The sequence below is a fragment of the Leucoraja erinacea genome, chromosome 21 (assembly GCF_028641065.1).
Source record: "Leucoraja erinacea ecotype New England chromosome 21, Leri_hhj_1, whole genome shotgun sequence".
NCBI classification, from domain to species: Eukaryota; Metazoa; Chordata; class Chondrichthyes; order Rajiformes; family Rajidae; genus Leucoraja; species Leucoraja erinaceus.
The window spans coordinates 9,343,223-9,364,490 of NC_073397.1; the positions used below are offsets into that span (position 1 = coordinate 9,343,223).

The 21,268-nt window shown below is 44.2% G+C and overlaps 1 protein-coding gene across 2 annotated transcripts; it reads right to left on the reverse strand.

Moving 5' to 3' along the window:
* Positions 1-579: 579 nt before the first annotated feature.
* On the reverse strand, positions 580-15,412 carry LOC129707228 (cytochrome c oxidase subunit 4 isoform 1, mitochondrial). Of its 2 annotated transcripts, none has more exons than XM_055652088.1 (5): positions 15,259-15,412; positions 13,696-13,786; positions 11,813-11,977; positions 8,076-8,207; positions 580-899 (listed from the first exon to the last, which is right to left on the reverse strand). In XM_055652088.1, exons 2-5 carry the CDS (start codon positions 13,784-13,786, stop codon positions 763-765), a joined length of 525 nt encoding a protein of 174 aa, XP_055508063.1. In that variant the 5' UTR covers positions 15,259-15,412; the 3' UTR covers positions 580-762. The 2 variants fall into 2 exon arrangements, with proteins under 2 accessions (XP_055508063.1, XP_055508062.1); XM_055652087.1 differs by lacking the exon at positions 15,259-15,412 and adding an exon at positions 14,967-15,011.
* Between the last annotated feature and the right edge of the window lie 5,856 nt (positions 15,413-21,268).

Sequence of the window (21,268 nt, forward strand, 5' to 3'; positions counted from 1 at the left end):
ATCTGTCCTTTCACATAGAAAGCAGCTGAGCCCATTTGGCTCACCCTATATTACACTGAAATAGCCATCCAATCTGTCCATTTATTCTTTCCGCGTAGCTCTCCAATTCTTTTACAACAAATTCCTTTTAACTTTGCAACTCTGTTTACTGCCACTGCCTTTTTAAGGAAATGCATTCCAGATCATAACTTACTGTATAATTTTGTTTTCTTTCTGCTCTGATTCTTTTGCCTGATGGTTAAATTAGGCCCTGAGTGAGCTTGGACTTGTTGCAAGCAGTGGCAGTGTTTGGTCAGCAACATAATTAGTGCAGAGCCATACCCAAAGCTTGATCTCCACACTGATGTACAGTTAGAGCATTCCTTTAGATAACTATAAATGCTGAGTTCAATTTACAGCCAGTGCTTTAGTTGGGCTTGGGTAAGCATAAGGTAAACCAGTAGTCGCTCTTCAGAGCTCACCTTCCTGTGTCTGTGGAAACAAAAGTACAGCTTCCTTACCAATGGACTGTTTAATTCCACCCTTTTCATGCAGTGAATTATGCTGGTGATATTTCTCAAGCATGCTTGTGCCACAGAATTTAAGAAGAGCAACCTTTATTACAAGTTGCATTATTACAGCAATGACATTTTAATTATTAAAAGCTGCTGAAGGCACGTGTGCTTATTTTACATTTCATTTAGACACTGGGAGGATGAAAATAGGCCATTTAAAGTAGTTCCATTGGCGATTGTTGGAATCTCGGGCTTCGGTCTTAAACGATTACTTAATCCACTCATTCTTCTCATAATCCCATTTGGAGGCAATTCCCTCAATAGGGTTCATGCGCATATCCAGCATTCTTTTGATTTGTTTTCGTTGCCACTCCTCATTGAAGGTGTGTGGTTGGGAGGGATAAACTGAAACAAATAGGAAAGCCACAATTAGGTCAGAGCAAGAATTGCACTGCTTTTACTCAGTATACCACCCCCGTCAGCCACTGGAGAGAAGAAAGAGCTACTGGTCCAGGAAGCACTGTTAGATGAGTCATTGAAAGTTTGGACGTAAAATAAGAGGATAGATTTGTGAAAAGGGCTGCAGCGGCTATCGGTCTGATGGTAATGGCGGAGCATGCTAATATGTGTGCTGGGACAGGAGTTGCAGATTCAAGAATGGATTGGATGCTGTAAGGGAGTTTCAGGCTAGGGAGGTGATTTTGAGGTGCTAGGAGATGGAAGTGTCGGTCTGTAACATGATCTGATGGTTTGGGTGATGGGCAGGGGGGGAGAAAACAGAAATTATTTGTAGCAGAGGAGCAGATGGAATTCAGCAACATTTAGTTTAGACATACAACATGGAAACAAGCCCTTCGGCCCACTGAGTCCGCGCTGACAAACGATCGCCCGTACACTGGTTCCGACTTACACACTAGGGATAATTTACAGAAGCAATTAACCTAAAAACCTGCACGGCTTTGGAATGTGGGAGAAAACCGGAGCACCCGGAGAAAACTCACGCGGTTACAACTCCGTACAGACAGCACCTGTATTCAAGATCGAACCCGAGTCTTTGGTGCTGTAAGACAGCAACTCTACCACTATGCCATCCAACACACATTTTAATGGTGGAGGGGCTGAGGAGTGAAATAAATGACTAGGTGAGAAAACTGGATTAATCTGAATAGATACAGTCTTATTTGTCAAGTATTTCCTGCTTTGCTTTTTTTAAATTTCCAACTGGTGTGATATTTTGCTTTTGTCATGATGGTTAGGACTCGTTTGAGCCAAACATGTCCTCTATCACCTTGGGTATTGTTCAATAGATTTGCTTTGTTGTAATTATTGGAGCAGTCTAGCAGTTGTAATGTGCAGCTGTGAATTATCCCATGGGACATTAGGAAAACAAGGAGACTTGCAAGATCTGAACATGACACTGAAAACCTGAGTCAAAAGACATTGGAAGCTACTTTTAATACCCTGCGCATGCAGAGTTAGACATTGCTCTACTACTCTGAATATTCTCAGCATCTGTGGAAATATAGAACATAGGTACACGAGTAGGCCATTCGGCCCTTCGAACCAGCACCGCCATTCAATATGATCATCCAAAATTAGTACCCTGTTCCGGCTTTTCCCCACATATCCCTTGATTCCTGAGCCCTAAGAGCTAAATCTAACTCTCTTTTGAAAGCATCCAGTGTATTGGCCTCCACTGCCTTCTGTGGCAGAATTCCACAGATTCACAATGTGGAGAGTGACAATTTGCCAACAGTCTGTCTGTTCCTTCCTTCTTTGTGTTTTAATAGTATGTGATAAATGTATGTTTTTAGCATTCTTTAGCATGTTTTATGTTGGGGGGGGGGGGGGGGGGGGAGATTAGGGTAAACTTTTTCTAATCTCTTACCTCGACGGAGATGTGATTTTTTTTCCATATCGTATCTCCGTCCGCGCTGCGGCCTAACATCAAGGAGATGGCAGCCTTTGCTGGAAACTTTTGAGAGCTCTACCATGGGGAGTCTATGGGACTTTAACATCGTGGAGCGCGATCCCTTTGCCAGGGATCGGCCTCGGAGCTCCAACCGTGGGTTCTTGTGGACTTAACATCACGGAGCTCGCGGTCTGGTCAGAGACCGACTTTGGAAACTCCAAGCCACAGGGGCTTCGACCGCCCGATGCGGGAGCTTCGTCTGCCCAGACCGCGGGAGAATAAAGAGGAAGCAGATTGGACTTTTTTGCCTACCATCACAGTGAGGAATCTGTTGTGGTGGCTGTTTATGTTGACTTATGTTGTTGTGACTTGTTGCTTTTTTTTTCGTATGGCTGTATGGCAATTCACATATCACGGTACCTTAATTGGTACGTGACAATAAAAGACCTTTGAAGAGTGAGAAAACATGCCAGTTTGAAGTTGCAAAAGACGGAGGGCTGGAGAGGCAAAATAAATATGTGATATATGGTTGAGACCAAAATAATCCTGGTGATAGGTGTTGTCGAAGAAAAGGAAACAAATGTTTGAAAATCTGCCAGAAGTGTAAATTAGTACATGAACAAGGAGCAGAAAAATACAAATCCTACTCCTTTACAATTTAAAGCACACCTATTTTGCCACTAACACTTATGATTTAAATTAATGTTAATTGATTCTCCCTCCACAATTTCTGCCTGACCCAAATATCTCCAGTACTTTCTGTTTTCAGTGTTTAAGAAGGAACTGCAGATGCTGGAGAGTCTGAGTAAGGGTTTCGGCCCGAAACATTGCCTATTTCCTTCGCTCCATAAATGGCTGCTGCACCCGCTGAGTTTCTCCAGCACTTTTGTCTACCTTCTGTATTCAGTGATTGCTGTTTTTTTTGGTTTGACACAATGGTGCTGGACACAATAAATATAATTGGGAGAGTAATGATGCCTTAGCCTTGTCCTTGAGTAATAAGAACTCCAGCACTGACAATGGCAAGAAAGATCTAGCCTTTGTGAATGCCCTATCAATTCCCAGTTCCTCGCCTCAAGCTCGTAAAAACAAGAGTGAAAATCAGTTAACAATATGAAAGGTTTTAGCCAGTCACACAGTAAGTATTTGGATCTGGAAGTGAAGATGGTTGAGAGCTTCAGTTCCTTCATGTAAATATCACCAACAACTTGGCCTGGTCCAACCATATTGATGCTGTGGCCTAGAAAGCACACCAATGCTCTTGTCCTCAGAAGACTAAGGAAATTTGGCATGTCCGCAATGACTCTTACCGATTTCTAAAGAGCACCACAGAAAGCCACCCGTTGTGAGGCATCACAGTGTGGACAAGTGTTCTGACCAAGACTACAAGAAACTAGTGTTGTGGATACAACCCAATCCATCACACAAATTGGCCTTCCTCAACACTTCACACTGCCATAAACAGCCAACATAATTACACATTCTCTCCCTGGTCATTTCCTCATCCCCCATCGGGCATTAGGTACAAATGCTTGAAAGGACATACCAACCAGATCAAAGAACAGCTTCGTCCCCGCTGTTAAGACTATTGAATAATCTCCCATAAGATAAGGATGATCTCCCAATTTACCTCGTTGCAGCCTTACACCATTTTTTCAAAACTGCGCTTTCTCTGTAGCTGTATTCTGTGCTATGTTGTAATCATATTAGAATTTGTCTGAATAGCTTGCAAAATAAAAGTTACTGTACTTCAGTGTACATGACAATCATAAACTAATACCAAAAAAGACTAATGAATCAATTGTTCCACAGGCTGCATGTGTACACATCAGTAAATGTTCTAATAATGGCAATTGCCAACAAATTGTCCGACTGCCAAATTCTGTGGGATTGGAAACTCGGATCAAGTATTATATGAAGGACACTCGGTTGGAATGTGATGATGTCTGGGCAGCAGGCCATTGACAACTACTGGCAGTTTTCCGTACGTATGGCAACACCCATAGGAAATGTATTGGAGGTCATATACATATTTTTTTAACCTCTTATTCCAAGCCTGGTCTTACCACTGAGGTGTGGTCCAGGTACATGTTGAAGGTGACCCTTTAGTTTTACAGCAGCCTCGGCCTCTATAGCATGGTCTCAATCAGTGGAATCAGTCGCCAGCCTTCATTTAAATGGCGATATTAGAGTGACCATTTGGTGATTTAAAAAAAAAATGTTTGTCAATGGATTCTCTAGTTTAGTTGAGTTTTAAGTTTAGTTTAGACATACAACGGGGAAACGGGTCCTTCGGCCCACCGGGTCCACGCCGGAGTAGGGGAGGAAACGGAAGATCTCGGAGAAAACCCACGCAGGTCACGGGGCGAACGTACAAACTCTGTACAGACAGCACCCGTAGTCGGGATCGAACCCGGGTCTCCAGCACTGCATTCGCTGTAAGGCAGCAACTCTACCGCTGCGCCACTGTTAAAACAATAAGAATCTAATTTTTTTTTAAATTAATTAAAAAGAAAATACAGCTGCTTCCAAAAGTGTATCAGGGCAGTGTGTGGACAGCGCCAATGTCCAATGCTGCTGGTACATTGAGCACTAATACAAGAGGAACACCAATAAATGCTTGTTAACATCTATAGCCTACCTCATCTTCAGCAGTACATAGCCTAAGCAATTAGAACATTTCAGAATCATAGTGTATGCACAGACATAGGGTAAGCCTTGAGCATGTGACAGATATGGGGGAAAATAATGGAACAAACCCAACTGATTAATTACAAGTATTTTTGAAAGTATCAAAAATAAGGGCTGTCATTGGACAGAGTTAACCTGATGCACTGCACTACTCTTGCTTCTGCCGGCAATCTCTTAATTTTACAAGCAGTTAATAAACAATGGCAGCCTGATTATTGTAAAAGTGAAATGACCAATGGTAACAAATGAAGACACAGTGGGTGGAGCAATATAGACAGCAGGATTGGTAAAAGATCATAACAACATGGGAGAAAAACACTTGCAAGAGATAGTCGTCTGTAGAAAATCAGAAATAACTTTATCACCAGCCAGTGTCTCGAGACAGTACTGCTGCACTGTGTAACAAATAGAGGGGCAAAAAACAAAATGCTAGAAACTAAGCAGGTCAAGCTGCATCTGTAGACAGAAACACAGTTAACATTGCGGACCTAAGAACCTTTGTCAGAATGGAGGAAATTTTGGTTGACAGCCAGGAGAATATTGGAAGACAAAGTCTGGTGGGAAAAGCATGGAGAGGGATTTAGAATGAGGTGCGTTTGGTGAGGGAAGGAGCTGTGATGTTATGTGAAACAGTGTTCATGATGTAAATAGTTTTGGAAGCTCAGCTCAGAATTAAACAATGCTATGTCACCTAGCAGCTGGGTTCTGCCTCAATCAACGGGAGTGGTCTAGAGTTGCTGGAGAAGCAAAAGGAGTTTGTGACACAGATCCAAAATATTAATGATTTTGTTTTCCCCAAATGTTAGCTGGAGAAACTCTCTTCATCCAGTATTGGTCATTGGCAAGCTATTTCATGATTAAGAAGAAATGGAGGGGTAGAAGGATACTGCACATAAACAGGTCCCGTGGTCCACCGAGTCTGTGCCAACTGTAAATTATTCATTTACACTAATCCCACTTTATTCCTCGTACATTCCCCTTAGCTCCCCCAGATTCCACATGCACATTACGGGCCATTTAGTGCGACCAGGTAACCTGCCTATCCGCATGTCTTTGGGGTGCAGGAACAAACCAGAGCACCCAAGGGAAACCCACACAGTCTCAGGAAGAATGTGATGTGTCTGCATCCATATGGAAACTGTTACTGCTCTTGACACTGTTGGCAGGGGACACGATTCACTTGAGAATTAGCCCAGAGACAAAGGTAGATTCCTCAAGGACTGCATATGTGTTAGTTCAGAAGATCAATCCATTGAAGGATTAACCTCCTGCACTAGCACATATGTAGTCCTTGTTATAGTATGCTTAACCCTTGCATTACAGACACCCTGAGATTATAGCATAACCTATAATGTAAGGGTTAAGCAGGCTCAACTAAAATTGAGTCAACTTAAAATTGAATAAAATTGACTGTCAGCTAACTGCATGCTTTTTCAACTAAATTAACAGCACCACATGTCAAGCGTGTAGTCTCGCTTAGAAAAATTATGTTTGTGAAAATACTTGAGCTAACTTGGAAGAACCAGTAAATCACGAGGCCACAAAGATAAACTTTTACCTTCTTGGAGACACCCGTGACTGGCTCAGCTCCTGGTGCAACGAATAACAGTCAACTATTGTTCTTAGATGGGGTAGTAGCTCAGGATTTTATGTCTAAAAATGCCTGTTACACACGAGCTTGCAGCTCTTCACCTCGAGCAGAGCTTCCAGAGTATAGCCAGAGTACCCAGGTTCCTCAAGAGTTCTCCAGCACAAGTTTTCCCACCAAGCTTTGATGTTACAGCCTTTAAATGCTGAAGGTTGTGTGAGATTCAGTGTATATTTGCCACTTTCTGCTGCTATTTATATTGTGGTTCATTTGTGTTTTTTAGTTGCTTTACGAGAAATTGTATTGCTAACTTCTCATTGTTGCTTTAATAAATGTTTGTGCTTTAAATTTGATATTGTCGGAGTTCTTCCATCATTGATCTGAATCCTTGAAACCTGCTAATTTCTGTTTGTGTCCTATAACTTTTGTTATATTCGATCAAGTAATTTAAGTGTATTCCTGTTGTACGGTAGAAACAATACTGCAATCTCTTTTTAGACATCGAGATTATACCATTAGCAATGACAAAACAATCAGATCACTTTTGATGTTGAAAGGGAAAACTGCCACATTGCCTTCAAATAAGATCATAGAATCATTTGCAGTCACCAAGAAGCCCCCTTGATTCACTGGCAGCTTGGACATTGCAGTACAGCAGCCCCGATTTTGTGATGGGGCTTCAACTCACAACCTTCAATCTCATCTGAGAGTGACCAGCAGCTGAAAGTTATAATGTAGTAAAAAGGAACTGCAGGTGCTGGTTTATACCAAAGATAGACACAAAATGCTGGAGTAACTCAGGTCAGACCAAGCCACACATCCAGAGAAAATGGATTGGTGATGTTTCAGGTCAGGACCATTCTTTAGAATGAAGAAGGGTCACGACCCAAAACGTCACCAATGCATTTTGTCCAGAAATGCTGCTTGACCTGCTGAGTTACTCCAACATTATGTCTACCTTTGCTGAAAATTATAAACTGTTTATTAGCAGGATACAGGATAACTGGTAAATGCCAATAGCTGGTTCTTATATTGAGAAAAAAATGTTTGAATTGAGAGAAGATAAGCTACAAATGCCTTGTTCTTTTGTGCAGCCTATACATACGTTTTACAGTCAAGAGGTTGCTATTTATGAAGGGCCTTCACAGCAGCCTAGGATGAACTGAAGGGAAACTGGAAACAAAAAACACTCAATCCCAAACTACTGGCAGTTCTGAAGCCCCAGTTGACAGCAGTCAGTGCTGCACCTAGCCTAGTGTTTGACTGAACCTGTCACTAAATAAGACAGATCTAATCAGTAACAAGGGTTCCTCAATTCCAATAATCTCTCCACCTTGTCATTTACAAAGTGTGACGATGGAAAAGGGATAAGGGCAGAAAGGGGGCTCACCGTTGGCTGTCTGCCACCACACAATCAGGCCAGTGAATCCGATGAAAATGAACACACCGCCCACCACAGTCTTCCACTCGTTGTTTTTTCTGGACATCTCTGTGTAGCTCTGGTGGAAAGCTACACGGTACACTAGATTAAAGAAAACATGGGATCAATCCACAAGGAGACAGAAAACATTCACTGAAACATACCCCACAACAAATGAAATGGTCAGAAATTCATTGTATTAGAGAAAAAAAATCATTTTCTGAGTTATAGAGAACTGTGGTGATTTAGGGGCTGTTGTAGGTCCCGGATGAGAGCAGGATTTTTCCTTCTCATGAGAAATCTGCATTATTTAGCAAGACAATTTCTATTATTTTCCTTCCCTAGGAAATGACAGTGATGTTACCCACAGACCCAATGGGTCATGTGATTACACAAATGTCGACAACTGTGTTATAAACAGCTTAGCTTGCCTTTGGATATGCTATTGAATGCAGCTTAAAACGATTGGCTCCAGCGTCCAAGCTTTCCTGGGCTTTTAACAAATAATCCAGGGATGTTGCAAATCTGGATCCCAATAAGAATTATGAACATGTACCCAAGAAATGAACTTTGATTCACCCCAGGTTGCAGTGTTGGACACTGCTTTACTGCACAAAGTGACCAGAATAACGCAGGGATCAAGTGATGGATTCTCATCCCTTTTTGGGAGTGGGGCACACAACTACGCTGACCATAGTCATAGTCATACAGCATGGAATCAGGACCTTCAGCCCAGCTCATTCATACTGACATTGATGCCCCATCCAAGCTATTCCCATTTGAAGGTGCCTGGTCCATATCCCTCTAAACCTTTCATATCCATGTGCCTGTGCAAATGTTTTCTAAATGTTATTCTACTTCCCCAACTACTTAATTCCGGTAGGCGGCGCGGCTCTGGCCAGCAGCGGCCTCTGCAGCCTGTCCGCGTTTTTATTATTTTTTGTCTGTGTTTTTATGTAGTTTTGTTATTTTATGTTGGGGTGTGCTCTAACACCAAGACCCGGTGTGCGACCTCGCACCACCCGGCGTGGCTTTAATGGCCGCGGGACAATCGCCATCGCCAGCCGGGGCTATGACTTTGACTCTGACATCGGGGGGGGGGGGAGAGTGCAGTGGAGAGATAAGTTTATTTGGCCTTCCATCACAGCTATGTGATGGATGTTTATGTTAAATGTAATTATTGTTGTGTCTGGGGTCTATTTGTGTGTAATGTATGGCTGCAGAAACGGCATTTTGTTTGGACCTCCAGGGGTCCAAATGACAATAAATTGACTCTCTCACTCTCTCACTCTCACTCTTAATCCACTGGTTAATTTCATAAATCCACCACCCTCTGTGTGAAAACGTTTACCCTCGGGTTTCTATTAAATCTTTCTCCTCTCACCTTAAACCTAGGTCTTCCCCACCCTGGGGTAAAAAAAACTGTGTGCGTTTGCCTTAAGTATTCCTCTCATTATTCTCTACGTCTCTAGAGGATCGCTCCTCAGCCTCCTATGCTCCAAGGAATTAAGTCCTCACAGTAAAGTAAGAGGACATTGCCCATCTCCTGCAGCTCCACAAATAGATGGCCACTTTGGTATCTGAGGGGCCCTATTCTCTCTCCAGATAACATTAAAAATATATATACATATCTTGGGATTTTCCTTAATCTTATTTGGCAGATCTATCATTTACCTCCCGCCCCCCTGTCTGGATTACTTTCTTAAATATGCTGCTGATTTCCTTATACTCCTCCAGGAAACACGGGATCCCAGTTCCCTATGCCTCACCCATGCCTCCTCCTTTTTCCTGACCAGAGCCCTAATCTCTCTCTTCATCGACAGTTCCTTAATGCTACTTGCCATGCCCTTCACTCTAACAGCAACATGCATACCATGAACTCTCACTATCCCACTTTCCAAATGTACCTTTGCCCACAAACAACCTACTTCTATCAACTTTTGCAAGTTCCTGTCTCATACCAAAGTTGACCTTGCCCCTAATTCAGAACATTCACTTGTAGACCAGCCCTATCGTTATCCATAACTATTTTAAAGGTAATAGAACCATGGTCATTGAACCCCAAAATGTTCATCCACTGAAGTGTTAGGCACTTGTCCCACCCAGTTCACTAACTGCAAGTCAAGCTTTGCCCTCTTCCTTATAGGGCATTCTCTAGATTGCCCAAGGAAACATTCCTGAACCCATTTGACATATTCCACCCAATCGAAGTCATCGGTACAATGGCATTCCCAGTCTATATTGGGAAAGTTAAATTCCATACAATGACAACACTATATTCACTCAGCTGACTGCAATCTCCTGGCATATTAGTTGCTCAATTTTCCGATTACTATTTGGGGACCTGAAGTACACTCCCAGCAATGTGAATACCCCCTTTTTGTTTCTTAGCTCCATCCACAGCCTCAGTGGATGAATCCTCAGTAATATCATCTCAGTCCACTGCCGTGATGTTCTCCTTATTAAATAATGCAACTCACCTTCCTTTTTAACCTTCAACTCTTTCTCGCCTATAACACCTGTACACAGCTGCCAGTTCTGCCCCTTCTTTAGCCAGGTTTCTGTAATGGTTATAATGACCCAGCCGCACGTACCCATCTACACTCCGAGTTCACCTGGCTTATCTGTCAGGCTCCTGGCATTGAAAGAGGTACAATTTAATCCTACATCTTTTCTTGCTCCGTACTGTGCTCCTGCTCATCGTTTCTACTAAACTTGCTACCACTGACTTCTGTATCAATTTCCTGCCCCACCTGCCTCACTACTGCATTGGATCCTATCCCTTGCCAATCTACTTAAATCCTGCCGAGTGGCACCATAAAACCTGCCCACCAGGATATTGGTCCACATCCAGATCGGGTGCAACCCACAGCTCTGCACCAGAAGTGATGTCAAGGATCTAAATGTCTGCCCCTTGCACCAAGACCTCAGCCACACAATCTTCCTATTCCTATGCTCACTCACACATGGCACTGGGAGTAATCTGGAGATTACTACCCTCGAGGACCCTGATGTTCAACCTTTTATCGAACTCCCAATAGTCACTCTGCAGGATCTTATCCTTTTTCCGACCAATGCCATTTGTGCCAAAGCGCACAATGACTTCCGGCTGCTCGCCCTCCCCCCTTGAGAATGCTCCACAGCTGTTCAGAGACATCCTGGACCCTGACACAGAGAGGCAACACACCACCACGGAGACCTGCATGCAGCCACAGGATCTCTTGTCTCTCCTAAACTATCAAGTTTAAAACTTTAATCAAGTTTCCTGATACCATAGCCCTGCCTGACTTCTCCCTTCCATGCTGTGCCTCAGGCCTGACTGCGACTGCTCTCCTCTAAATGGTCATCTCCCCTTGTACTTGTTTTAGAGGGGATTCTTGCATTCTCTGCCTATTCCCTTTACCCTTCCTGAAGGTTACCCATCTACTGTCTGCCTGTCGGAATAAGGGTCACAATCTGAAACGTCACGTATTCAAATCCTCCAGAGATGCTGCCTGCCTCGCTGAGTTGTTCCAGCACTGTGTCCTACACGAGATTTCAGCATCTGCAGTTTATTATGTCTCTACTTTCTGCCTGTTGGCTATAGCTCAGTGGGGGCACCTGGTTTAAACACTGGCTTCAAGTAATGGAAACTATTCAGTTACTCAGCATCATTATCCAGTCAATGTGAAGAAATATCAATGGCCAACTGGCTCAGGTTCTCTTACATGCGACCTTCTCCTCGTTGGTCAAATTTGTCCACGCACTCTTCTCCTTTTCTTTCAGTGCCGTCTGCTCGGCATTCATCTCCTTAACATAGGGAATATCCGGGAGTGGTGTATCCTTCCGATCACTGTACATCGGTAGTGACATGTTCTCCTGCTTAACAATCTCTGGATAAAAGTGTGCAGAGCCATTAGCAAATCATGTGCACAGTGTGTCCCACCCTATACCTGACCGTTTATAATGGGTCCTTTATTTCCTGTACCTCCGCTCTCTTCTGGTGGACAGTCTGTGTGTTCCTTCCAATCAGTCTCCCTAACACTTCCCTCCATAGCCCCATACTGTGTAAATGCAGAAGGAGCCTGCAGTGATGGACTGCAAATCTATGTTGCTGTTGGATCAGACATATTCCTTTAAATAAATAATTCTATTAAGATGATAGATTATTGACCAAACACATTAACTGTTTCTCTGTCATAGATGCTCACTCACTGCGGAACATTTCCAGTATTTTAAGTTTCAGATGTCCAAAATTCACCTTTTTTTTGGTACATTGAAATTATTTTGGAGTTGTATCAATATTTAGAATAGCATTAAATAATGGAGAAAGTCAGTGGGTGAAGCAGCACCTATGAAAGCAAATTGGCATTTGACAATGTCCTGATGCAGGTCTCCGCCCAAAACGTCAACTATGCCTTTCGCTTCACAGATGCTGCTTGGCTCTCTGAGTTCCTTCAGCAATTTTTATTGGCTCCAGATTCCAACATCTCAGATGCCTCCTCTTAGAACAGCATAGCTGATGCCTTATTTTGCATCCACTGTCCTGCAACTGTCCTCAATTATTAAATGGGGCAGCATTGAAAGATATTCAGTAGCTGAGTTGTGATATCCTTTCCTGCCACTCTGTTACCAATGTCATCCTATTTTCCTGTAGAAACATCCCTCACTGGGCTCAAACATAAAAGTAGAATGTAGATTTCAATTCCAAACATATTCTGGAATACATCTGCTTCAATCAGACACATTGGAAGGGACTAAAATCAAATCCACCACACTCTCAGCTGATCACCAGACAGTATTCAGCACTCATTAGCCCCAGTCACAGCATGAACTATGGCACTGGCTAGCAGCCATCACTTGCAGTAAGTGGGGTATCCTGCTCTTCTCTGGCACCAGTGTTTCTACCGTTCAGTCACTCTGGTCAATATATTATCTGAAGGGTTGGAGGAGTTAATTATACCAGTAGAGTCTGCTTCAGGTAATACCCTGTGTTCTCGGTTGTTCCTTATTCCATACCTAGCAGGCAATGTCTTGCTTAATTCTTCACATGTCAACCCAGAATTCAGTTGCCAGCCATCTATTTAATCCTGCACTGCATCAGAACATTGACCAAGCCAATTTTCATCTATCAGGAGTCCCTGGTTGGTGACCAAAGGAGGATCTTCATCCAGATTTAATGATGTGCACTTCATCTGGCCAGCTATGCCTCCTGTGGGTCCATCAACTTTTACTATGTGATTTTATTTTGAGTGCAGTGAATGAATTGAGAGACGATTTAAGTTAACATTAACTCTTGTGAAACATCTCGAATTCCTTACAGATCTGACTTCCTTCTTCAAAGATGAAAGGAAGCAGAAACATGTTTCCCAACCCATTAATTTCACCATTATTGAGCTCACTTTTATGGAATTCATTGAACTTTATTCTTCTTTTCGCAATAGGGGGATTTGAATCTCATCACTTTAGATCATTAGTGCAGGCTTTTGCATTACCTGTCCACTATCTAATTGTTTCTCTTAGACCACGTTATTGATTATGTGCAGATCTGGTCATGTGACAGTGGCTGGGAATCAGTGGTGATTTGGGTGCAAGACGGCTAGATGCTTACCATGTCCATGAACCGTTCGAACAGCGGCAGCAGATAAAAGATTTCGAGCTCTCAGGAGGTTAGCTCCTCGAAACACAGAAAAACACAACATCTGCAATCAAACAACACACAATTCAGTCTGAAGGGTCTCAACCCGAAACATCACTCATTCCTTCTTTCCAGAGAAGCTGGCTGGCCCGTTGAGTTACTCCAGAGGTTTGTGTCCATCTATGGTGTAAACCAGCATCTGCAGTTTCTTCCTACACAACATACAATTCATTGTGTTTCATATGAAAAACTCCCTTTCCAAGCTGCACACAGCAAGGCACCAGTGTTTCTGCCGTTCAGTCGCAAAATACCGTTCAGAAGCAAGGCGCAATGGAAAACATTTAAACATGGACGGTGGGTGGATAAATCTTCCAAACATGGAGTTTGTTTTTCTCCCTACTTTATGAATGTTGGACGTTGCTCAATCACATTGTGCCATGGGACAAAGGGAGTTTCAGGACCTGTGTATGCAGTATGCTTGCATATTATGGAAAGACAGCATGTTTAAGAAGGAACTGTGGATGCTGGAAAATCGAAGGGAGACGAAAATGCTGGAGAAACTCAGCGGGTGAGGCAGCATCAACCTGCTGCGTTTCTGCAGCATTTTTGTCTATCAAGGAAAGTCAGCAATCCGGATTGCTGGCAAGCATTTTATCAATATCTCATGAAAATTGAATTTCACTGTGCATAACCCGTGCCCTGGGTTTAGGAGCAGGGAGCTCTAGCTTGGCCAATAGACCAATATAGTGCAGAAAGATGTGTTGGAATGCCTTGGCCACTGTGTTTCGGTGTCACTGACAACTCGCCCTGAATCACCTTCCCATTCCCCACGTGTCATGAATATCAACAGGGAAGTGAAAGGTTGCCAGTGTTAAAACGCATATGGCCCTGTCTTGTGCCAACACAACCGTGCGAGGAAGTAACGTTGGTACATGATGAGACGGTCATTATCCATGTGACAAACGATAAAGCGGCTCCCGCCGATTGCGAACTCGCCGTGTACTGGCAGCTGCTGCGAGTCGAGCCTTTCTTGTAAGAGTGCTGCAACTTCCTGTTCTTCCACAGAGGCCCGATCTAAGGCACAGTCGCAGCTGTGGCACAGCGCACACCCTCCTTGCCCGTGTACCCCGGCTCACCTCTCCTCCGTTCTCACCAAAGGGTTCTCACCCCCCCCCCCCCCCCTCTCCAAATTTCCTGCAGCCACCACTTTCTTCTCGCTTCCCCGACTCCCACCCCTCGCTCACCCCCAGTCTCCCTCCCACTGTTCCCTCCATGCGATTCCCGCCTGATGTCCTTGTCTATGTGCAACTCGGGGCTTATTTTAAACGGGTAATAAAGCATGAGGGGGGGGGGGGGGGGGGTGTGTCGACCTGACCTCTAGACGGGCCGGGCAGGGGAGCCCCGGGATCGGAGCCCTGCGGCGCCCAGCCCAGTCCAGCCCAGCCCAGCCCAGTTGGGTTCTCGCTCCCGGCGCCGCCAGCCCGCAGCCCCGGGGTTGAGCGGCGCGGGTTGTGAGCCGGGTTGTCGGCGCCTTACCGTGCCTGTTCGTCGCTCGGTGCAGCAGCAACTTGCGGGCGGGGCCAGTGCCGACTCACCGCGGCATCATGGGAGCCACCGCTCCAAACTTTCTCAAACTTCTACAAACTTTATTTTCCGGGCCGCCGCCCCCGCGGCTAGACTGGCGCGGTGTTTTTAACGGCGATGTGGGCGAGCGGGGTGGGGGTTCCCGGTTTGCACCCCTCCCCACTCCCCGAGGGGGCTGGCGTTGGCCGCTGGCCGAGGGCGGAGCGCAGACCGTGGGGCGGAACCGGGGCCCCGGGCGCTCCATCGCTCCCTCTCGGTGATCGGATGGCTGAAACACCTCACATGAAACGTCACCCATTCCTTCTCTCCAGAGATGCTGCCTGGCCCGCAGAGTTACTCCAGCATTTTGTCTCTATCCTCTCGTCCACTTCCAGCTTATCTGCGATTTGCCGGAATCGTCCACGGAGCAGTTTTGCGGAAATGTTCTGTTGTAATCATCGTGGCACCCGGTTTGCACAGCACTGACGATAAAACGATAGACACAAAATGCTGGAGTAACTCAGCGGGGACAAGCAGCATCTCTGGAGAGAAGGAATAGGTTATGTTACCCGAAATGTCACAGATTCCTTCTTTCCAGAGATGCTTCCTGTCCCGCTGAGTTACTCCAGCATTTTGTGTCTATCTTCGGTTTAAACCAGCATCTGCAGTTCCTTCCTACACACTGATGATATAAGATTGAATCATGTTGGAAAACGAGAAGAACGCCCATGGAAATAAAGAAACAAAAACATTGTGAACACTCAATGGTGTCCGGTGCATTTGTGGAAAGAGAACGTTTAATCACCCTGCATCAGTCCTGAAACTTAACCCATGGATGCCAGTATTTTCTGGTCAAGCCTAACGCTGAGCGATAAACACTGTTTAGGAGACCAAGGGGAACTATTCGTGCTTCATGATGGTGCTACTGGTTCCTTTGCATCCATCAAAAGGGGCCGATTGTTCGAATATCGTTTTCATCAATGTCGCATTTGCCAAAATGCTTCTCGGGAGCCGGCTACACTGAGCGTTGTCCTCAGAAGGAACACTAAAACTCAGTACTTACTTCCAGTTCAAACTAACCTTGCGAGGAACCCACTAAGGTGTAGATAGAACCGGGCCAATTGTTTCAGTAGGGATGTGTTGTTTCTGGAGATCCAAAATCTGTCACCAGATCCGTTGCAAATTAATCCTGCATATGTTTTCTATCTTGTATTAACGGTATGTGATGATATAAATTCACCATGTGTTGATTCCCCAACCTCTGCTGTCCGCTGGGTTAGACTGCGTGAGACAAGAGCAATGTCACTGATCACAGTCCCCCCCCCACCCCCCGTCCCTGACTCAGGATATATCAAGCCTTTCAAATCATTGGCATTCTATCCTCATGATCTGAACCTCCTCTTCCAAACACTTGCTGTTACGAAGATTATTTTAATATAAGAAACAAAGCAGATTTCTGTCCAGTTGATTTATGGGCTTCTGGATCATTGATAGTTTTTATAACATCCAGAGTCTAACGGACTCCTGGTTAGTCCTCATTTTCCATCCACTTCTTTGAGCTGATCCAAACTTGAGCCTTGATTTAAAGTTGACCTCCCCCTTTCATTCATCATAGAGCACTGTTTCCAAGTCTACAGCCCATAATTCTACAATGCCCAACTTTGTGATTAAATCATTAGTTGGAAAGGCATTAATTTAGATATCAAGCCTGTGAGACTTTAGTGTTGAACTCTGAACTCTGAGTACCCTCACCCCACTGCTCCATCCTTGGGAGATGTGCATTCTACCAACAAGCATAAGGTCTGGATTTCCTTTCAGAGTCGTACAGTACAGAAATGGATAATTTCAGACCAATTAGTTTCTGATGATGTATAGGAAAGAACTGCAGATGCTGGTCTAAATCAAAGATAGACACAAAATGCTGGAGTAACTCAGCGGGTCTGGCAGCATCCCTGGAGAGAAGGAATGGGTGACGTTTCGGGTCTAGACCCTTTTGTCTGAAGAAGGTACTTGACCCGAAACATCACCCATTCCTTCTCTCCAGAGATGCCGTCTGCCCCGCTGAGTTACTCAGGCATTTTGTGTCTAGTTTCTGATGATTATGATCCTTATCTATGCTAATCCTATTAGCTTAATGAAGTCCATGTCAACCACATTAACTGCATTGCCCTCAATATATTTTGTTACCATTTAAAAACATGCAAGTGGTCAGACTGAATCTCACCCTAACAAAGAATAGTTCTGTTTAATCCCAACGTTTTAAAGTGCATCTCAGTCCTATCCCTCAGATTTTTTTTTTGCACTGACACTGGCCTGTGATTACTATTCTTATCCATGCGCCTCTTCTTGAATAATAGAACCACATTTTCTGTCCTCCAGTCATCTGGTCCATCACCTGTGGCCTTTGAAGATTTAAACATCTCTCGGTGTTTGTAATCTCCTCCCTTGCCTGCTTTAGCAGCCTGAAGTCCATCTCATTGGGCTCTACAGAATTAGCCAACATTAATGGTAACATTCCAGACTTTTTGCTGTTTTATAGTCAGAATGTTGTACCATACAGAAATGGACCTTTCAGCCAACCACATCTATCCCAACATTTTACTGATCTACTGTAATCCTATTTACCCCCATTAGGACTGCATCCTTTGATTCTTTGCCTATGTAATTGCCTGTCTAAATGTCCCCTCCGTTAAAGCTCGGGCTCTACACTCTGATTCCTTCAAGAACCTATTTTAAATTTTCATATTTAACCAAGACTTTAGTCTCTTTTTCTAAAATCATTTTTTCTGGTGTCAATCATTGTTTTATACAAAGAACAATAAACTATTTACTACATTAAAGACTGTGCAAGTTGTATCATTTATGTTTAGGTTTACATCCCATGAGCAGCAGGAATATACCTCCTGAAATTAATCATAAATGCAAACATGTTATTGAGAGATCTTATTTCATGCGGCAGGATCCACCCAAACCAAACAACATATTTATGTGTATGTACTGCTCAAAATCTCTAATTCTCAATGTAGAAACATAGAAACATAGAAAATAGGTGCAGGAGTCGGCCATTCGGCCCTTTGAGCCTGCACCGCCATTCAATATGATCATGGCTGATCATCCAACTCAGTATCCTGTACCTGCCTTCTTTCCATGCCCCCTGATCCCTTTAGCCACAAGGGCCACATCTAACTCCTTCTTAATTATAGTCAATGAACTGGCCTCAACTACCTTCTGTGGCAGAGAATTCCAGAGATTCACCACTCTCTGTGTAAAAAATGTTTTTCTCATCTCAGTCCTAAAAGATTTCCCCTTTATCCTTAAACTGTGACCCCTTGTTCTGGACTTCCCCAACATCGGGGACAATCGTCCTGCATCTAGCCTGTCCAACCCCTTAAGAATTTTGTAAGTTTCTATAAGATCCTCTCTCAATCTTCTAAATTCTAGCGAGTACAAGCCGAGTCTATCCAGTCTTTCTTCATATGAAAGTCCTGACATCCCAGGAATCAGTCTGGTGAACCTTCTCTGTACTCCCTCTATGGCAAGAATGTCTTTCCTCAAACTCCGCGGCCCGGGGCGGTCGAAGCTGCCGAAGCTGCCGTCCTCCAGTCCAGCGGACGCAGCTGTAGTTGCGGGAGCTCCGGAAAACAGAACTCGAGCTCCTGATGATGTCGTCCACTGGCCCTCGGCCGAGCCTCCGAGGCTCCAAAGTCGGGTCGGAAGTTGGGTCACACCGCAACCACAGCCCCGAAGTCGGCCAGCCTCGCGTTTGTAAGTCCTGGCTCTGCCTCGAGGTCGATCACAGTTGGAGGCCGCCAGTTCCGCGATAGGCCTCAGTGCAGACGGACACGGAGACGGGGAATCGGCAGGAAAGGTCGCATCCCCCCCGAAGGGAGAGTCAAAAAACATGTTACACCCACCCCCCCCCCCCCACACATACACAACTAAATAAACCGAAATAAACTGTAAAAACGGGACAAGAGAAAACAAAAAACAGAAAGGACAAACGGACTGCAGGTGAGCCGCAGCTGCAAGCCAGCGCCGCCATTTCCGGTTATCCACTTTTTGCCACCAAAGTGGATAACCTCACATTTATCCACATTATACTGCATCTGCCATGCATTTGCCCACTCACCCAGCCGATCCAAGTCACCTTGCAGCCTCCCAGCATCCTCCTCACAGCTAACACTGCCCCCCAGCTTCGTGTCATCCGTTAACTTGGAGATGTTGCATTCAATTCCCTCGTCCAAATCATTAATATATATTGTAAATAGCTGGGGTCCCAGCACTGAGCTTTGCGGTACCCCACTAGTCACTGCCTGCCATTCAGAAAAGGTCCCATTTACTCCTACTCTTTGCTTCCTGTCTGCCAGCCAGTTCTCTATCCACATCAATACTGAACCCCCAATACCGTGTGCTTTAAGTTTGTATACTAATCTCTTATGTGGGACCTTGTCGAAAGCCTTCTGGAAGTCTAGATCTAACACATCCACTGGTTCTCCCCTACCCACGCTACTAGTTACATCCTCGAAAAATTCTATAAGATTCGTCAGACATGATTTACCTTTCATAAATCCATGCTGACTTTGTCCAATGATTTCACCACTTTCCAAATGTACTGCTATCCCATCTTTAATAACTGACTTTAGCAGTTTCCCCACTACCGACGTTAGGCTAACTGGTCTGTAATTCCCCGTTTTCTCTCTCTCCCTCCCTTTTTAAAAAGTGGGGTTACATTAGCTACCCTCCAATCCTCAAGAACTACACCAGAATCTAAAGAGTTTTGAAAAATTATCACTAATGCATCCACTATTTCTGGGGCAACTTCCTTAAGTACTCTGGGATGAGGCCTATCTGGCCCTGGGGATTTATCGACCTTTAATCCATTCAATTTACCTAACACCACTTCCCGGCTAACCTGGATTTCACTCAGATCCTCCATCTCATTTGACCCCCGGTCCCCTGCTATTTCCGGCAGATTATTTATGCCTTTCTTAGTGAAGACAGAACCAAAGTAGTTATTCAATTGGTCTGCCATGTCCTTGTTCCCCATGACCAATTCACCCGTTTCTGACTGCAAGGGACCTACATTTTTTTTAAAATCTTTTTCTCTTCACATATCTATAAAACCTTTTGCAGTCATTTTTTTATGTTCCCTGCCAGTTTTCTTTCATAATCTATTTTCCCTTTCCTAATTAAGCCCTTTGTCCTCATCTGCTGGACTCTGAATTTCTCCCAGTCCTCTGGTAGGCTGCTTTTTCTGGCTAATTTGTATGCTTTTGTAGTATCTTTTGTTTTGATACTATCCCTGATTTCCCTTGTTATCCACAGATGCACTACCTTCCCTGATTTATTATTTTGCCAAACTGGGATGAACAATTGTTGTAGTTCATCCATGCAGTCTTTAAATGCCTTCCATTGCATATCCACTGTCAACCCTTTTAGAATCAATTGCCAGTCTATCTTGGCCAATTCACGTCTCATACCCTCAAATTTACCTTTCTTTAAGTTCAGAACCCTTGTTTCTGAATTAATTATGTCACTCTCCATCCTAATGAAGAACTCAACCATATTATGGTCACTCTTGCCCAAGGGGCCATGCACAACAAGGCTGCTAACTAACCCTTCCTCATTACTCAATACCCTGTCTAGAATTGCCTGCTCTCTCGTTGGTTCCTCTACATGTTGGTTTAGAAAACTATCCCGCATACATTCCAAGAAATCCTCTTCCTCAGCACCCCTGCCAATTTGATTCACCCATTCTATATGTAGATTGAAGTCACCCATTATAACTGTTTTACCTTTGTTGCACGCATTTCTAATTTCCTGTTTGATGCCATCCCCATCTCCACTACTACTGTTAGGTGGCCTGTACACAACTCCCACTAGTGTTTTCTGCCCCTTAGTGTTTCGCAGCTCTACCCATATCGATTCCACATCCTCCAAGTTAATGTCCTTCCTTTCTATTGCGTTAATCTCCTCTCTAACC

Excerpts from the sequence above, each read along its gene's own strand:
- LOC129707228 (XM_055652087.1), bottom strand. The coding sequence starts at position 14,996 with ATGGAGGGAACAGTGGGAGGGAGACTGGGG. Across the intron at positions 13,787-14,966 it reads CAGTGGGAGGGAGACTGGGG|ATGTTGTGTTTTTCTGTGTT; the intron begins GTGAGCGAGGGG and ends GTTTGATTGCAG. Across the intron at positions 8,208-11,812 it reads CAACGAGGAGAAGGTCGCAT|TGTACCGTGTAGCTTTCCAC; the intron begins GTAAGAGAACCT and ends TCTTTAATCTAG.